Source organism: Fistularia commersonii, chromosome 9 (genome assembly GCF_037954325.1).
Source record: "Fistularia commersonii isolate RoL2024-O1a breed Wild chromosome 9, RoL_Fcom_v1.0, whole genome shotgun sequence".
Taxonomy (NCBI): Eukaryota; Metazoa; Chordata; class Actinopteri; order Syngnathiformes; family Fistulariidae; genus Fistularia; species Fistularia commersonii.
In genome coordinates, this window is record NC_141292.1 from 4,115,415 (window position 1) to 4,134,634 (window position 19,220).

The window sequence follows — 19,220 nt, forward strand, 5'->3', positions numbered from 1 at the left end:
GTATAAAAAAATAAAAAAAACCCAGTCTCAACAACTCAGTCTCTGCTGATATAGGGGAATTACAATTCCAAGCAACTCAGATGTCAGAGCTGACAGGGAGAGTGCCTTCACAACAGTAGTTTACTGAATGACAGCTACAGCCTACTGAATCTGCAGCAGAGACAGCTACCTATCCATCTACAGTCACCTCTAATTAATACATTGCAACATTGGCCAGCACGAGTTCATGGTGACTGGCAGATGAAGGCATGGTATTGCAAGATAATGGCCTGCGGCTAGTCTACTTGGCACACGGAAGCACGCATACAGGTCTTAAAAAGGGAAACACCAGCTCCAGGATAGCACTCGGGGATCACCTTGTCATTATGGTCTACATAAGGATTTCCTTGTGACATGACAAATAGAAGGCCTTTGGGCAACACGTGTGGTTTAAAAAAAAAAAAAAAAGAAAAAAGTATGTAAAACATATTAAGTGAGGACAAGGTAACAGCTGAAAATGCAGCACAAGAGGAAATTAATCAAAAGTGAAGCTGACGGGACTTTCAGATGCTGAAAAGTCTCTTAAACGGAGCAAAGGAGATTGGGAAGAAAAGACATCTGTAATGTGATATGCTGATTATTGCATAACCTTTTACATCCACATTTTGACTTATACATGAAAAGATGACGAAAAGGATGATTTGACTGCTCGCGCTTGTTAGAATTCTTGATCGTTATTTGGACTGTAACCACATCTTAGTGCTTAATCCCTCGCAAAGCGGACCCCTAATAGCCGAGAGCCAAAGAAGACATGCTGCCGGACGCTCCGAAAGTCAGCAACCGGGCTTGAGGCAGGCTAAAGATAGAAACAGCAGTCTCAGAGAGCAGTTTCAAGAATGGACTGAGGGTATAACCAAAACATGGAGCCGTTATATGTCTGAAACAGAAGGATAAAGGGAAATTGTATCCATTCATGTTTGCCTTTTCCTTCTGTGATCAACATCGGTAAAATTTAAAATATCTTCTTTTTTGATGTTAAAGACTTTCAAAGAGTGGTTTATGGTCTGTGCTTTGACTTCCCAACGCCACCATCTTGACCCGCACACCTCTTATGTCACCTAGTTTGAGTCATTTTGTCAGTCCATGATATATTAAATCATCACTACAAGATATTTTTGCAAAATACCACGATTCATAATAGGGTTCAAATGCAGCTATTCTCTGGTAACACTACACACAGAAAGTCCTGTCCTAAAAAACTATTTGCACAACATGAGCAAAGACGAATAACCAGTTTCACATTAAAATAAAAACACCTCATTTGTAGATAAATGTTTACGTGAAGAACTCACTACAATAGAAAGGTAAAGAATATTAATAACCGACGATGCAGGATGAGGAAATTAATCAACTAGTATTTACACCTCTGACCAAAACATGCTTTGCCGATGAAAAACAACCAAACTGTCGGTGAAATGTTGAGAGACATTAAATCTTTACCTTGGGATTATTTCGTGGCGAATCATTGTCGTGGTTCCCGTCCTGATCAGCACTTACACCTGGGGTAAAATAAATCTTGAAGTGAGGCTGCCCGTTGGGGGAATCTCCGCTGATTTGAAAAGTACAACCGTTGGCTCTGTTATTTGTCTCCATCCTCTGTGTCTTGATATCAGTTTGATTGTCCTCCGTTGGTTGGCGATCTGCAGCGCTTGCCTGCGTTTCATTTTCCAGCAACAGTATTTGATGAGATGAGCTTCTCTCCAGTCGGATTCTGGGGTAGCACACCATACGGCCACCGCTGGAGCTGCCAAATTCGACGTTGGTGCACTCTTCCTTAGATCCATCGGTCTCTTGTCTTCCCGGGCTCGGATCCTGGTTCTGCTGGAGCTGAAACACTAGTCTCTGTGCTCCACTGCTGCCGCCGGAGCCCTGTTCCAGGTTCTGCTGCTCGACGGTCCAACCGCCGGCGCCATACGGCCGAATTCTGAGATGTTGAGAGTCACAACCGTCGGTAGAATTCCTGCGGATGCAAATCCCTCCGACGCTGACACCCGGTTGACTTCTGCCGTAGCTGGTATGGCCGTTGGAGCCAATACTGAAGACCCTGCGCTTTGGCAGCTTTGGTTCTGCCTGAAAACCACGTGAGTTTAAAGAATCGGAGTATGGCGGAGGTGGTTGTCGCGGAATTTCTTCTTCAATCTGCGGTTCGGTGTAAGCAGGAACAGGTTCTGGGGGAGTGTAACGAGGTGGCGAGACATCGTCAGCGCGGCCACTGGAATGTCCATTACTTGAGACTTCCGAGCGCTGAAGGGAGATGTGCATAGAGGAGCTTTTTGTGGGCCGTGGCTCGGCATAGCCAGCGAGCTGGGGTATAAACATGGAAGAGCTGCGTTTAAGCGAAGGGTCCGAGCGAGAAACAAAAGTCCTCAAAGGGGTTTGAGGCTCACCTGGCTCCTGAGATGGCCTTAAAACCACAGGTGGTGGAGAACGCAGGGCCGAGACCACATCATTCTCTCCCTGCTGTTCCTCAGAGTCTGCTTCTAGTATCTCTGGGGCTGTGTTACTGCGGCTCGAGCCAAAGTACAGACGCAGACGTGCCATTTTCACCTCGCGTCCCGCGGCTTCTGCTCCCTTTCTCTTACTTTCCCCTCTGATGGTTCTGTGCTCTGGCTCCCGTCTAAGTCTTTCAGTGTCGCCCACTTCACTCCTTTGGCTGGATAAATGACTGATCCCCTTTTTTTTTTCCTCTCCCTCTCTCACTCACTCTCTCGCCCCCCCTCCCACACCCTACAAGTCTCTTCCACAACTTTCCTTCCCCGCGATAACTTTGCACGGGACAGAAATCACACCACAGAAACTTAATAGCCGCTACGAGAGGCCTGCCGACCATTACGTGGTCGGAGCAATAGAAGAAAGAGGGCTGGGGAGGGAAAGAGGGCGAGAAAAAAGAAGAAGGATCCCTGTAAGCCAAACTCTTAACACTACCATGCACTAGCGACAGATAGCAGAAATAGCCTGAGCCCAGTGACGGCCAGCATTCCTTACATGATTGGGTAAGAGTGACCGGCACTCCTGGTTTCCAGGGTGACAGTGGGGTTGCCTGCCGTTCATGTGACTAAGAGTGCCCCCCAAACACATACGCAAAATTAGAATACCATACTGCCCTCAAGTGCAAACTTATCCCCTAAAAGTATCCTACCTTTTCTCCATCCTTATCATCATCTGCCTTTTTCATCCCCTAGTTCACCTCTCTCCCTTTTCCATAGTTCCATTGTTTTTTTTCAACACCAATTACTACAACAAATACTACTTTCTGATCTCTATCAAGATAAACTACCAATGCAAATAAGTCGGTTTCTTGTAGCAACATTGAAAAAAAAAAAACATTAAACAGTGCTTCCCTAAAAACATCCATTGTGATCATGACTTGCATCCTCTAAACTGTCTAAACTACAACAAGGACAAACACTGACTAGAGTGGATTGAGCGACATCATAATATTACCCCAAGACTAGGATGGGAAAATAATTAAAAATATGAAATATCTATATTTTATGTGTCAACAGTTTTTACGATGAAAAAACACAAATCAAGGGTTATTCTTCAATAAATCTAACAAGTCTTGGGGTGGGGGTGGGGGGGGTGCAGGTATTTCTGAAAAATGGATCCGGATGAAAAGTTAACTGCGGAGTGACATGCAGAATATGGAAGATTGCAACTCTGATACAGCAAACAGCACAGTCCTCTGGGGAGGGATGACTTTTTGAAGCAGAACAGACATACAGTGCCAAACACTTAAGAGCCTGGTGGTTTTTCAGGCCAGTCTCTGTCTCCAAAAACATATCAGAAAACGCAGCTGTAATACTAGTTTGCAATGCTGAAACTAAGTGTGTATGCTTCAAGACATGGATAATACAAATGAATGCCAGAACATAATAAAGCAAAGACTTGCTGAAAAGCATTCTGTTTTGAGAGAATAATACCACACATTCCAGAAGAATTTATTACAGACAGCAAAGTGATTCACCAGTGTATCTGCAAGTGAAAATGGGGGTTTTGGACTACTTTTCCCTGAGGTCAAAATTAGTGGGGAGGCTGTCCGCCCCCGTGAATAGAGCTGACAAAGCCTGTATGATAATGTGACATTTTAGAGCTACATCTCAAAAAAGTAGCTGCCTTGTTCCGATCATGAATGCCTTGACCTATGTGGTTTAGTCAACAGTGCGTCACCTTCTCTGTCTCAAAAGTCATCAGACTGACCAACCAGTAACAAAGAAATATAAGTTCTGTATTGTGGACAAACATTTACGGGGGGGCGACGGAGTGACAGCCGAAGACTGTGGTGCTTGGCAGCCAGTAACGCACGGTGATGACACATTGCATACGGAGTAGCGCGCGGTCAATAAATTTTTTGTGAAATGTTATGCGGCATGTTCTGTATAAAGGAAACAATATGCCAGTGTGGGGTCTAATGGCAGAGATCCCAGCTTACCAAGTGATATAACATGCCTGTTAAGAACTAAGTACTTCACTGTACAGTAAGCCTATTCAGCGCCCTTCTCACACTGTACACGTCGGACTGCTGACATACACAAATAGTTCTCTTAAATTTGTAGGCACTTACCTTTATTGACATTTAGAGGATTAGAATTTCCATAAACATGCAAATGAAAACACACTATTACACAGATACACACACATAAACCATTAATGAACGCTGGAGAACAAGGAGTCCCTTCAAAAAAATGCTGGCTGGTGGTGGTGGTGGTGGTTGAGCTCGATTGGCATATTTCTACTGTGATAGAAAAAGACCTTTTAAGACATATAAGGAGAAGACTGAGGTGACTGCTTTCTTGTGTCATCCTCTTCCCGACTACAACAGATCGTTTCCATCAGAGTGAAGGAAAATAAGACCTTCCTTTTTGTAGTGGGTAGTGCAGAACATTTGACATTTACACAGATTCTATGTTTGCATCATGGAGTGCATTTTAAGGGAACTGATAGAATGTGAGTCATAATCTGTTCTCCACATGCAGAAACTGTCCCTGGCACAATAAAACATCTTATCCAGCTCAGAGCACGTATACTGCACTATCTCAGTTGGTTTATCAGACTGAAGATCCAGACTCGGTGGCTGGAATGAAGCCGTAGGAAACAAATCACTGCAATCAAACCCCTTTTCGGGGAGGCCTTTCACTTCTTCCACAGAGCAAAGTCTTCGTTCTGTCAACAAACACTTCACTGCCCTTGGTTTTTTAAGAGCACAATTTGCCAAAATAAAGTGAGACAGCCTTCATAACTAAGTGTGAATAAGATAATTGATTATCAAGACCTCTTTGCAGTGTTTTAATTGGAACAATACTTGATAGTCTGTGCAGACATTTCATCTACTTGGCATGGCAACCAACCAGTAAAACAAACTTGGTTTCACATGTTATGGAAGCAAGCGCTGTCCTTTCAGAGGAAGAAACGAAATTCTCAACTTATTCATACATCACAATATGACATAATAGTAAGGCGATGCACTTTTTTCCTCACAAAAATAACTAACAAGGGAAATCGTGCGAAGAAAATTGTGAAGTAAAAGTGCCGTACATAAAGTCTGACTCATTCCTGCTTGATGATAATCCTTCACCTAGCAATCTCATTTAATTGCCAAACTCAAGTTTCAGTTCACACAGCAGATTTGTCCCCCTCCACTAAATCTGACTGTTAGTCAGAAAATGTTGCAGACGCAATTCATCTTTTTTTTTTTTTTTTTTTTTTTTTTTAAGAGGGGGGGGGGGCATTATTAATCCATTGCAGGAATTCTCTGCATTTAACCCATCATGGATGAATCATGTGAAGTGAGCAGCCACTGAGCGGTGCCAGGGGAGCGGTCAGAGTGACAGCATCTTACTCAACAGTACTTTGACACGGTTTCAGTTCCAAGATTATCACTCTTAACACCTGAGCCAAGCGTCCCCAATGTCCGATATGTGGACAGCCTAACGCAGCTGAGGCTTTCAAAAAAAAAAAAAAAAAAAAATTCTCTCAAAGATCCAAAAAAGTAATAAATAAAAATGGAGACAGGTATTTGCTGTTATTTTGATCATATCTGGTGAGCTTTATGCAGATCGGTTATTGGTGAGGTGAAGAGTGTTCGGAGGAATATTTTGTCTGTAGCTATTGTTGACACCCCATGGCAGTCTGAGTTGACTGATGGAGAACAGATTGATTTGTTCTGACGATATGATCGGTCGACACCAGCGCAGATAATTATGCAATGCAAGTCTGAATTATAAATGGAACTAATTCAGAAGTAATAAAATCATGCAGCCATAGCAGTTTTATGATTATCAAATAGCAACTTGTGGCACATTAAGTCATTAAAATAGAAAAGACTTGAATAATTGCATGAAATCTACAAAAAAACAACATTTAGTTAAGTGGAATAAATGGAGGTTTCCGATTTTAAATGCTGAACAATCAATTGTTTGAGGTGATGATTCATGACAAGAACTTGTCTTGTCATAAATTCAAAGCCTTCATCCCTTTTGCTTGTGAGTATGAGTGAATGATTAATCTGTCTTTCTAAGAGCAAATAAAGCTTCGGTTTGCCATATGCATGAATATATGCTCTGTAAAATTATATGCAGGGTGAGGTTAGACAGGAGTCACCGTGGACTATGGTGTTTGCGGATGACTTGGTGATTTGTAGTGAGAGCAGAGCATGTGGAGAAAAAACTAGTTTTTCATCAAATTTGAGTAAATAAAACACACAAAGCATACAGAGTTTAGGGATTTGAAAGAAATTCTCACTCGGCGCTCAAAGCCCTCGACCACTGGCTGTGACACAGCCTGAAATAAAGGACAATAATCTGAAAGGAAAGCAGAGCACAACACTGGTGTCACTGCACAGCTTCATCTCCTTACTCACCACACATTTAAACACTCATTCGCAATAACTTTAGACAATGAAAGACTGAATCTCGAAACTGACAAAAAAAAAATGCGCTGGTTAAATATCTGAGTCGAACTAACAACGCAGTTGCTTGGTTGTGGACAACAAAAAAGGTGCCATTCAGCAGGAACCTTGATAGAAAGTTTAAGAAATAAATTTAAAAAAAAAAAAAAAAAAATCATGTGTATTATCACCCATTTGCAGTAACCTGAAAAAATGACAATTAGAGGTAGAACAGCTCAAAGACTCGAGTCTTACCAGTGCATGAAAACCCTTGATTTTAGGAAAGCGTTTGTTGCACATTTAACTGGAGCAATACGGCACTTTACTGGCCTCTCATGGAATCAACTGATCCTTATTTGTGTGAAATGCTTGAAGAGCAGGACAAGTTGAATTGAAATTAATATATAAAGGGAGGGTGTAAAGCGTATAACTTACCAATCTGTTTTCGTCAAAGACTTCAAATAGTAGCCTATGATTCTGTGGACATACCTGCACGCAAAATAATAATGTTAGTTATATTGCATACAAAGTAAAAAAAAAAAGCTAATGTAAGAAATGTGATTTGACAGTTCAAGAAACTATTTGAGGATTTTCATTAAAAATATCAATAAAAATTGTTTCCTGGAAATAGTAGCCTATGATACTGTGGACATACCTGCACGCAAAATAATAACGTTGGTTACATAGCATACAAAGCAAAAAAAAAAAAGCTAATGTAAGAAATGTGATTTGACAGTTCAAAAACTATTTGAGGATTTTCATTAAAAATATCAATAAAAATTGTTTCCTGGATGTGTAAGAACTCTGCATAGCACACAGGACTAAATTATATCCATATGACAAATGATTGGTGGGGGGGCGTTTTATCCCTGTGGCTAAGCTTGTAAAATCTAATATGGTGGGCATTGACGGAGGAGCTGGAACTCAATTTGGACGGCAGCCAGAGAAGAAAAAGTCTAACAACCACTCCCGGGTAGAGGACTGTCACGACAGACAGCCGTGGAGAAAGTTGCTGGGAATCTGAGACTGCTCTTAAAGCACAGCGCTATTCAAATCTAAACTTACTCTGAAGTAGAATTCTTCATTCCATTTGGGATTGAGGGTCTGAAACAGAAGGTGTAGACAAGGTTAGAAATGACTATGTTCAGAAGTACATCCAAACAGAACAGATGTATGACATTTATCCAAATGAGTGCGTGGAAAAATGAGTCCAAATGAGAAATTAGGCTCAATCTTGTGCTTCAGTGAAGAGGAAGTTCATACCCAGCATGCATCGGTGACGGGCACTGGTCCCAGTTTCAACAGCCATGAGGATTTTCACCCACATCATGGCTGGACCAGCTCATTTTGGTATGTTATTCTATTGGTTTAAGAACTATGTGATATGTCTCATTAGAATTCCTTCGGTGATTGATTAATAAACCTAACAATGATAAAATGCCATCTCTGTAAAATCGACAGCTGACATAACGCAATTACAAACGAACCCAATGTCCTTTTGACAGGAAGCCAAAACAATACGGTCGGACTCTTTGGGGCGTTAAACAGTGAAAGTAAAGATAGTGTGACATTACGAAACGTGATCACTGACAAGCACAGAGAGGGTCCCCGTTTTCTTTTTGTCACATTTTCTTTCTTTCTTTCTTTCATTAATGCATTCTTGCCACAAGCCAAACTCTTAACTCACCAACAAAGATGCCATCAAAGGTGTCCCACTTAAAAAACATATAAAGCCCAGAGAGGAGCCAAACAGTGATGCTTCTTTTTCTGCTCCACATAGCAGTGCATTGTCAGCTATTTATAACCTATAAGGCAAGCATAGCCACTGGCAGCATATGTCTGCCTGCATGGGGGCCTGCCTGATTCCAGCAGTGTTGCCTGGCAGCTACATAACCTTAACTACCAGCTGAAGAATAAAATAAGAAGCTGCGTGGCGAGGTAGTAATCAGTGCTGAAAGCGATCAGTTTCATCACACTCTGTCCTGCATATTCTGCTTTTCCTCAAATTCCTATTCACGGGCAGTGACTTTTATGTAGACTGCGACTCTTTCACCAAAACTCAGATAATTCCACTATTTAGTGGTAGTGAATTGTTATTGTTTTGGTTTTTTTTTAAACAAATGTCTCAACATATTTGAAATCCCCAAAAACTCCTTGGTAGAGTTTGTACAGAAAGTAATAGCTCCCCCTGCTGTGAGTAGATTTTCACCTCAAAAGAGATCAACGGGATAGGGAAGAAGCTTGGTCAGTGTAGACTAAAATAATCTTTTCTTGGGGGGGGGGAGGACAAAAGAGGAGACGTGGAATTGGGAATATCTGGTGACTTAAATGGAAAGTCACCAAAAACATAGTCAAGTGGATCTACCGGAAATATCTGACAGGTGTGGGAAAGGTAACTGCATGCGCAGCAGGATGAGCAAATCAGATATGGTGTACATACACACATTACATTTCATTAGGTCTGAAACTACAAGGTACACATCCTTAAAGAAAAAAGGATGACAATTACGTGCATCAGGGACAATTCATAACCTACCTTTTTGATTGTTTTTGTTTGGACTAAGGCAAGTTCTTTGTTCTCATCCGCAACATAGAGGGAAAGCTTAACATAAGGATCACTGCAGATGGAAAAGAAAAAGACAAAAGAAACACATCAGTGGCGAAATAAAAAAAAAAAAGATTTGATCACTTCAAACTTATACCACTTTTACTTAACAAACACGGGTTAAAATAATTACATAAAAGGCAAGTAAGTGCGATGAAATATATTATGTTCAAAATTCAAGAAATCTTCTCTCCATGGGGGTTAAAATGTTCAGTGCTTGTTCAGCAGATTTATTCTCAGTTCTGTCAGGCTGAAACCCAGAGTTCAGAAAATTAGTAACATTCTTTTGTCGCAAGGCTCCCTTATCACCAAATGTTTGAGTGGGTGTTGATTTACTTAAATGGCCTTTTCAATACTGTATTTTGTGGTGCTAGTGAAGGTCTTCAGATTATTATTCTGCACTAAATTGTCAATCCTTCATTTGAAAAGGATCGGTTAACCTTGGGGAAACGCAAATCAAATGAGGGCGACATATCAACCAACTTTATAGCAGCGCCGTCTGCAACAAGTAACCACGTCTCCAATGTTTTTCGCTAACTCAATTATGAGTTTAAATGTCAGGCAAAGGCAATGACAGTATCACAATACTTAAAAAGGCCATGGTTTTCTATATCAATATGTGTCCCAATTAACCTTAAAATGAGAACATTTAGATTAAGTCAGAATGAAATTCTCAAGAATTCTGGAAAGTTGTTTTTAGGTAATTTGTTAAGCCATTTGAAAGAGCAACAGCTAGAACCAAGTGCTAATTAAGAGTCTTTAGAACTTCTCAGGAGATTGGTAAGAACAAATTTGTTGCTCAAAACTGAGCAACAAAATCCTAAAATTAACAAGTCAAAAGGATGAAGTCAGTCCAAATAGTTACGCTACAAAACTGCCATAAAACATAAAATTGGGTAATACTGACTATCTAATATAATGATCAGCCTTAATATATAATGTATAAATTAATTTAACTGATAAAACTTGACTGCCAATGTGACAACAAACCTAGTTAGCTCTTGCTTGTATTTTATATTACCAAATTATGACTTAAATATTATATGCATATTCAAGAGTACATCTTTTTTGAAGATTGCCCCTTTTTCCCCCACACAACCTACATCTTTGTTTTAAGACATTAGAGCACTTGTCAGTGATTAATGATAATGCGGCCCTTCGACCAGCCAGTCCATTAGATCATGTAGTCAAAATTTTAAAATAACATAAAGGGAGAGGGGATTTCTGATCTGATAAGCCAATATCTTGAGGCCTGCTGAAGAACTCGGCCTGTATTTCATCCCCATGCTGTTCCTGGATAATACAAACCTATAAAGATATCTGTCATGAGATGACATCAAATTTGTTGGGAAAACTCAGTTGCCATTGGTCTAAAACAGAAACCTTATAATAAGAATAACTGATATAAGATCAATATCAATGACAATATGAATATCTAGTATGATAATTCAAACATTAAACCGGGAAAGATACCATATTCTTAAGGGAACATGGGAATCATGGATCATTCATTGTTGTTTTTTTTTTAACTTCACCTTTAACATGACCGCAGCTGTCAGAAGACCACATTGCAAGGCTGCACTTCAACTAACTCCTTATCAGAAGGGATGAAACCGGAGTCTACCACAGACGACCCAGCAGATAAAAACTGCTTGCTATTGGGAATTGTGAGATAAGCCTACAGTGCCTTACTGCCGATGCAGATTGCTAAAAATAGTAACTGCACATCATTTTGAGACTTGCAGTACAAATACTAAGAGTGGATGTGACGGGGCTATTTTAAGGGCAGCCAATAAGGTTTATTTCAATGTGCTAACCAGGTAGAAAAATCTTTATCTGGAAAAACACTCAGAGCCTCGCCATTCACTAAGACCAATCACTGGACTGACCTCAGACCCTGTAGTAATCACCGTAATGAAGAAACCTGACCTTTCTGTGTGTGGGAGGAATTCCTGAAAACAGCTTTCTACATTATAAACAGACCAGTGCGACAGACCTGATTTAGCAAATTATTTGTACCTTTTTTTTCCAGCTTTGCATGAAAGATGCAGGTGAGATAACAGAGGTCCTTGAGAGACTCAGTCTTAAACTAAGCACAATGAGATGCACTGGGCTTTTCTTTTTTAAATTGTATTAGAAGAAGCTCACAGTTGGTCTTCATTGATTGCTAGCTTCATATTTCGAGCCGGTTTTATGATCATACATTTTTAGATACCTTCAAATTTTTCTCAGGTAAAATCCTCAAAAAGGTAACTAGTCCCCAAATAAGAATGTGAAATGACTCGAGCAAAAGATGATGAACAGACTTATATTTCTTTCTAAAACCAAGCAAACGTCTTATTAGACAATAAGACTAGGTCACATTATTTGCTAATTAGGTCACAATCGACAGCTAAAAATATATACTGTTTATCCTCAGAAAACGTGTGTATGCACATCTTCAAATGTTCAGAGACCAAACTTCAAGACGTAAGCAACCACTATATCTAATTCTTCACACAAGCACACCATCAGGCGATTGAAAACTTGTAATTTTGCCAAATGGCAAAATTACATCATATCATGTTCCTTGATTCCCTTGTCTCAGTTTTCCTTTTGCAAATGTGTGCCATCTGAGATTGAAACAAGAATCAGAAATCAAATGAACAGATGTATCATTAAATGTTTTGGCATGCTAGTCCCAGCCTAGATACGTAATTTCATTCCAGGGAGCCAGCTGAGAAGGAGCAGAGACAGGAGAATTGGAAGTATTTGAAAATGAGCTACCAACAGACCCAAAAAACTGCTCACTTGATTGCTAATTATCATCTCGAGGAACCCCACAGCCTCTAATTGTGTGTTTCTGTGCTGCTGTGATGTGATGTGACTAAACAAAAACAATGGCCCTACTGTATCTCGGCTACACTGAGACTCCTTCTTGTCTTCTGTGTTCTACCAACTAAAATCCGGCTTTGAGAGACTGAGTGTGCGAAAGAAAGAGAAAGAGTAAGACAGGCTACTTCAGGTTAACATCGGAGATGACAATTAATATGGTTGTGGGAGTCAAACGGTAACTCGGGCTCCTCGTTTAATTTGCACGCAAGTACTTCTAGTTTTAATACCTGAAAGAAAAAACGACCGCAGGACGTTTCATTTGGTCACAAACGCTGAACACAATAGAACAAAGACGCTGCATTACTGAGCGGGACAGATCTGGAGCAAAAAAGATAAAAAGCACAAACTGATACTGTTTGAGGGCCTGACTGAAGTGACAGACTGCCAAGTCCCCGCCGCCTCCTGTGGTCCCTCGCCACAAATCCAGACCCGATTCAGTGTTTCTTCGCCACAATTCAGTTTTCAAGTGAGGTGGGCTGAAGTGCCAGAGGGCCATCAGGATGTGAACACATGCACTCTGGCATGTGAGTAGCAAGTCACTCATTTCCGTGCATGCCAAAGATTTTTCTTTGGCATGTAATTTTTCTCACAACGCTGAGCTCAAAAAAAAAATATATTTATCTTCACAACTCTGCAGCCTTATTCTATTACAGGCATTTGAAGTGCATTTTCATGGGTAAATTTGACTTGCTCTCAATTCAACCTTAATAATAACTGGCTGTCTCAGGGAAATTATACTTTTGTGTGAGAAAAACTCATAATTGCCGGTGGCAAATGACATTTGGATCCCAAAATTGAATACTGATTTGACCATTAGAATTAGCGTTACTGCTATGATACATACCAGACCTGACACATTATGACCAGAATACAGAGGTTGGACTATGTAGACAAATGAGGAAAGACATAATGTGTATTTTTTTTTATGGATATGTGATTTGTCAATTCATTTTCAAATAGTTTTTGCTTGCTGACTGACTTGTTACTCATTGAAAACTTCTTGCTCATTTTCAGACCATCAGAGAGTTTACAAAATAGATATGGCTTTTTCCCATGACTTAGAAAAAGTAAATATGCTAAATATTTATACAAAAAATACAAAGGCAGAGATAGTCATACGAGTAAAATTGAAAAATTGAACGTGATTGGTTGTGACATTATGTAATCTGCACAGTCAGACTGTACAGGATATTTAACACCTCACTTTTAAAGAACAGTAGACTTTGAGCTCTTAATAGTAGACTTTAACTTATTATGGCTTCGTTTGTGTTTGTGCGTGAGCGCGCACACACACACGCACACACGCACATACCGTGTTTTAACCATAATTTAAGTCTGTCATTGTGAGGTAAGAGAAAATATGAACAGAAAGAGCTGGATAAAGTAACTGATAGTCACTGTGAAATATTAATTGACCGCACTCCTCTTGGACTGAAAGTACAGACAGGAAGGTAATTAAAATTCTGAGGACAGCAGTCACACAGATTGACCAAGCAAGACAATAAGACAACGTGATAGAATATTGTGCAATGTCACATTGAAGTTTGGTAGAAATGTACACTTGGGAAAGGAGATCCAACAAAGAGCTGTTCCTTACCATGTGATGCAAGGGCTATACTGTTGTATGAAAATGTTAAGTCAAAAACAAGGAGGTTAGTTATGAAAAGAATAGGAGAAGCATGTAGGTAATCATTGATTAACACTTGGGAGTCCAAGGTCTTTATTGTCAGTTGAAGGAATGTAGTGAAAATTTATTACACGGGTTTGACCAAGGGTGAAAGGAAACCCTCTTAAAGTAAAAGTAGGATCCTATCTTCAGTGCCACAGCACATGTTTATGTGGTTCCTTGTTTGGCTTTTCTCAAAAAAAAAAACAAAAACATCATATTGTACCAACGTTGCCAACGTTGTAAATCTGGCACTGCTCTTTCTACTCAAGCAAAAAATATTAACACATTTTATCCCTGCTTGGCCCGATAAAAGACAATGTCAGAAGCAGAGACAGTGCCCCTGTCTCTTCTGTTGCCAACTGAAAATTCTGTGATGCTTACCTGGCTCCAATGATGTCTTTCTTCGCCAGATCAATTCCTGCAATGACCTTAACCCGCAGCACTCTAGTTTCATGCTGCAGAAAAAAACAAATAGGTGAAGTAGATATTTAATCAGAGTCAAAGAAAATGTATCTCATAACCTCACAATCAAGCTATTATCTGAAGCAACTGGTCCACACTCTCCTTTTAAACCGAATAACAATGACCTACATATAAAATAGCTGAGTTAAAAGAAGCTCTCCAGACAGTGCAAGTCCAAAATTAGGGATCTGGCTTGACATTAGTGATGAAACAATTGCTCACTTCTTTCTGAAATATAAAAATCAGTGTATTGTTCTTGAGAAAAAAAAATCCTATTTTCAGCTACTTATGAGTTCACACTGAATGTTTCAGATTTAGTAATAGCAACTGAAATTCGGACAGGACACATTTGCGAGAACTCTCATATTCTAACCAGGTATGCATTATTCAAGACAAGAAAGCCGATCAAATAATCAAGAGATGACAGGCTAACAACAACTGTGACTGTAGAATAAAACTGAGTTGTCAAACATTACCAGCGTCTCTTTGGTTAATTTTGGTATGTTATCTGCCACCTGAAAAGTCCTTAACAAGCCAGTGTGGACACAAACACACACATAATCTCCTTAACATTGTTTGTTCCTAGGTCAACTTAACGGAACTAAATTTATTTTGAAACCAATTGTATCACTTTTATTTGTGACAAGTGCTAAAACAATGGCGCTCCAAGAGAAACCCCGGCCATTACCTTGGGCTATGGCCTTGATCAAAAGTCATTCGACATTTTAACTCGCTGCCCAAAAGAGTGCATAGTCTCGTGTAATGTGGAGCCACAAATGTCTCAAAACATGAACTCGAGAAGGTTGCAAGATGCAAGTTTCTGTCCGTAATATGTTGAAGTCGCAGTGAAAATTAGCCGACCCTTTTCAAACTTCCTTGTGTTGTCGTGTGGAATGTTGTTATAGGCTTGCCTCCCTCCTAATAATGCCTGACCGGGAGATAAAGAACAACAAGAAAAGGGGTGTGGGGGGCCCAAAGCAACAGAAGACAGACTGTCAACCACCTCCTCAGAACTTGGGAAATGAAAATAGAAATCATATGTGCTTTTTAAAGACTGGACAGAATTCAGATAATGAATTCAGCTATTGTAAAGAGGACATGATGAATGTGCCTTCACACACAGTTGGCTATCCGACAATAAAACTTTAGATTACATATTATGAGAGGCTGCAAGAAAATATTAATACTGATGTTTTAAACGAGAGGCAAAATAAAAATACATAGAACAATGAACGTATTCATAAATTCGCTGAACTTTTTTGATCCCAATATATACCAGCACATTTGATTAAGTTATTTTCACCACATCTATTCTGTGTGGTAATGAAAAGTGAGATTTAATCTCGTGGAACTCATGAAACTGTCATTCTCATCCTTCGTTTGACAGTTATTTTATGGCATGGATTTGCAGATTCAAAATGGCATAGTTCATGGCATAGTATTTACTTTTTTTAGAACTGACTGATGGCTGAGATTAGTTCTTCATATGATATATATCATATGATCTCTCTCTTACTGATGTAAATAATGTTTAGTTATATTTCCCAGTCACATGCAAATCTCTTGGACAGTCACAGTTTAGCCTAGTAATATTAAGCACGGGGAGAATGTCAACAGTTTTCTCACATAACCTCTCGACAACACAAAATAATGATTGTTTATTTTCTCTGGAGTCAACTCAAACATCATCCAGCCTTTGGTTGAGGTGACAGCTGCTCTGTTGACAAATTATAATCAGTCACTTATGTTGAGCCATCATGCTGCGATGTAAAACAACAGTGAGGATGCATTATAGGGTCACCTCAAATTACACTATTGATGTATCTCTGAATGTCAAAGGCAACACGGAGTTCAACATACAAGTGGATATCGACCTCTTGAGTTGGTGGAAATCCTACATTACGTCCACGCCTCACTGACAATTCTCAAACTCGCGCTGTGGTTCACCACTGAAAGGTTTGGACATGATAAATGACAGGTGGCGACAACAATCTGCCCTCCACGCAAGAAATTTACTCATTTCGTATCTGCACATCTGGGCGTCAATTGATCCTTCAAGATGACATTTGGGTGACTTCTGTTCCATTCATGCATTTATTTGCACATTTGATTTAAATAATAATAATAAAACTAACAACGTGACTAAGGATAGCGTGCCCTCTCAAAACAACTAAACGGGTTGTTTGTAGACTTTTCTGAACAAAGTTCTGTGGCTAGAAGAATTCCTAAAATGAAGGCGGGTACACTAATGGCCACAGACAGTGAGGGGGGCAGGAAACTGACAGCTGCCTGAACATTACTATGGAATGTGGGTGAGGACTTGCTAGCTTGACTATCAGCTAGCGTTGTCGTTAGCTTTCCGGTGGAGAGCGTACACGAGCATCAGCTGTTCGCATAACAATTGTTTCCTGAAATCAAATCTTACCTCGTCTTCTGAAAGTCCATATACCGTCTCGAAATTCGTAGCCATATAGCCTGCAGTGCACGCAAGACACACGAAAACAAGGCGTTTGGCAAAGCTAGCTAGCTAGCCTTGAACAATAAAGTCCCACTTTCCCCTCTCTGTTCTGCGGTGGTAGTTGCTTTAAGTCCACGGTAAGAGCGAATCGTTTGCACAGTCTCGGAGTTTGCTTTGCGACCGAACAATGCAATCCTAACCGGCGTGGTCCGTCCGGGACGCGTCTCGGTTTTCTTATAACTGTGTCCAGAGTGTTACGATTGAGACAGATCGCTTTTGTCAACTCCAGGCTTATCCCTCGAATCGTTGTGATACTTGACTTCCTCTTAACAGTTCGACCAATCGCGCACCACCTAGGCGTGATTGCTGACAACATCGACCAATGAAATCCAATACAAATTTACTCAAGTTCCCCAGCGGCCAATAAAACCTCGAGAGGGCGTGGCGTCAAATGATACCGTGTTTGCGCGTGTGCATGTGTATTTAGCAGTTTATTTCCAAGCATATGAGTCTATGCCACGATTATCAATCACACCTGAATGCTTTCGTCAACTATTTAGCTCGTTTATAAAATATTGTGGAATAATTAAGTGCTCAAAATGAATGAAGCGAGTTTTTGACCATCCGGACACTAAAAGAGGTCATGTTGGGGGCGGAGCTTGTAAACCAGCCAATCACGGGCCACATTCACAGCATTATCGGATCACGGTGGAATGGCGAAAGTTCAACAGATAGCCGTGGGAAAATAACTCCTCCACGGATTTAAGTATATATTTTTTCCTTTTCTCATGATAAAAACAGAAAAAGAATGATTCATCTTTATGTTATCAGCGATTTCTCCAATACTCTGGCCCCATGAAAAGGATGATTGGCCAAAACACTAATGTCAACTCCAATGCAAATAGAAGGATGTAGTTAAATTATTTGTGTATTAAGGTTTTTTTTTATATAAGTAATAACAGAACATTGAAACGATAGTGATTATTCCATTGTTACAGATGCCTCACCACAAAGTCAAGGTGTGAATATATACAATTTCATGAATCACTTTATGTGAAATGCTGGTTCTATGCTGCCATCTAGGCAGTGCAGAACTATTCCCATCACACAACACTGATACTAACCTCCAGACAGTTTCTAATTAACAATACGTGTCTTATTCCCTTGGGTTTTTTCTGGCATGAGATCCCAAATGTTTTTTTGAGATTTCTCCATACACTATATTGACATATATTTCTCTGATCTGGTCTTTGTCCAAATATGTCTGAGGTTTTCTTTGATCATAATCATTCAATTTAAGTTTCTGGACTTGACTTTGAGTTGTCTTTTTATATTTTACTACAAATATTATTATCTGATATACATAAAGAAAGGATCCAAATGAGAGAACTGGCCTCAATGTGTGTAGTTCCCGGTCATATTGCTAGATGTCGCAATTTCGCCATAAACTAGTTTAAGCTTTGTTGGGACATCACACAAATACAAACTGCACACGTTCAGGTGTCTGGGTCAAACCAGGGGGACCTCGGCCCACCATCTCCAGCTGCATCCTATGTCGATCCTGTCCTCTCAGTATTATTGATCAGGGTCGGACAAGAAAGACCACCTAATGAAACCACCCACGATGTTGCACCCATTATTTCCATCTAGTAAAAGAGTAAAAACGTAAACAAACCTACAACCCTTTTACAAAAGTGTCAGGCAATCAGCCTGATACTTGTTCAAATGTAATGTGGTGTTCTGCGCGGTATTCTGTGTCACATAGTGTAACTTTTAAATCAACGCAAAGAGCAGATGGCAATATTATATAACATTATTGCTTCTAAGTAGAGCTGCAAAGGGGGAGGGCCAGAGATTTCCCAAGCCAGCCATGACACAAGGCCATCATTCAGGCTGTCCAACACATATTTCCATGCTTACTTTTAAATAGATTGGAAGGCTACGCAGGCCTAGATTAAGACAGTGGGACTCCAAGTGCTCCATCCTCTTTATTTACACATAAGTTGTATTTGTATTAATTGTCAAGATGCTTTCAGTAGGCAGAATCTCTTAGAATGAACTGGTGCTATGAGGAATTTGACACAGCATCATCTATTGTCTAACCCAAAACATCTGTCTTATTTTATTTTTTATTTTGTTCAAACCAGCCTGAGAATCACATGGACTGAATTATTGCTTTGCTTGAAAATAAAACACATTTCTAATAGTTCTCTTGCCTATGATAGAC

The 19,220-nt window shown here is 40.0% G+C and overlaps 2 protein-coding genes across 8 annotated transcripts in view; both read right to left on the bottom strand.

Annotated features, from left to right (window-relative positions):
• The window catches only part of nedd4l (NEDD4 like E3 ubiquitin protein ligase), a 33,291-nt gene extending 29,688 nt beyond the window's left edge, over nucleotides 1-3,603 (bottom strand). For 5 of the 7 annotated variants that reach the window (XM_086152041.1, XM_086152039.1, XM_086152038.1 and 2 more), the window contains exon 1: nucleotides 1,480-3,603. In XM_086152041.1, coding sequence (XP_086008167.1) covers nucleotides 1,480-2,580 — 1,101 coding nt within the window. In that variant the 5' untranslated portion in view covers nucleotides 2,581-3,603. The remainder of the gene's footprint in view (nucleotides 1-1,479) is intronic. The other 2 variants (XM_086152042.1, XM_086152040.1) reach the window with 1 other exon arrangement.
• A 985-nt stretch (nucleotides 3,604-4,588) lies between these two features.
• On the bottom strand, nucleotides 4,589-17,277 carry LOC147231004 (E3 ubiquitin-protein ligase NEDD4-like). Its single transcript, XM_086152047.1, has 6 exons — nucleotides 16,961-17,277; nucleotides 14,455-14,528; nucleotides 9,462-9,543; nucleotides 7,991-8,029; nucleotides 7,361-7,414; nucleotides 4,589-6,839 (listed from the first exon to the last, which is right to left on the bottom strand). Exons 1-6 carry the CDS (start codon nucleotides 17,003-17,005, stop codon nucleotides 6,777-6,779), a joined length of 357 nt encoding a protein of 118 aa, XP_086008173.1. The 5' UTR covers nucleotides 17,006-17,277; the 3' UTR covers nucleotides 4,589-6,776.
• Nucleotides 17,278-19,220: the final 1,943 nt, after the last annotated feature.

Coding starts and splice junctions, on each gene's coding strand:
- LOC147231004 (XM_086152047.1), bottom strand. CDS start 17,005: ATGGCTACGAATTTCGAGACGGTATATGGACTTTCAGAAGACGAG. Junction 14,529..16,960: donor ATGGACTTTCAGAAGACGAG/GTAAGATTTGAT, acceptor TTTTTTCTGCAG/CATGAAACTAGAGTGCTGCG. Junction 8,030..9,461: donor AAACAAAAACAATCAAAAAG/GTAGGTTATGAA, acceptor CTTCTGTTTCAG/ACCCTCAATCCCAAATGGAA.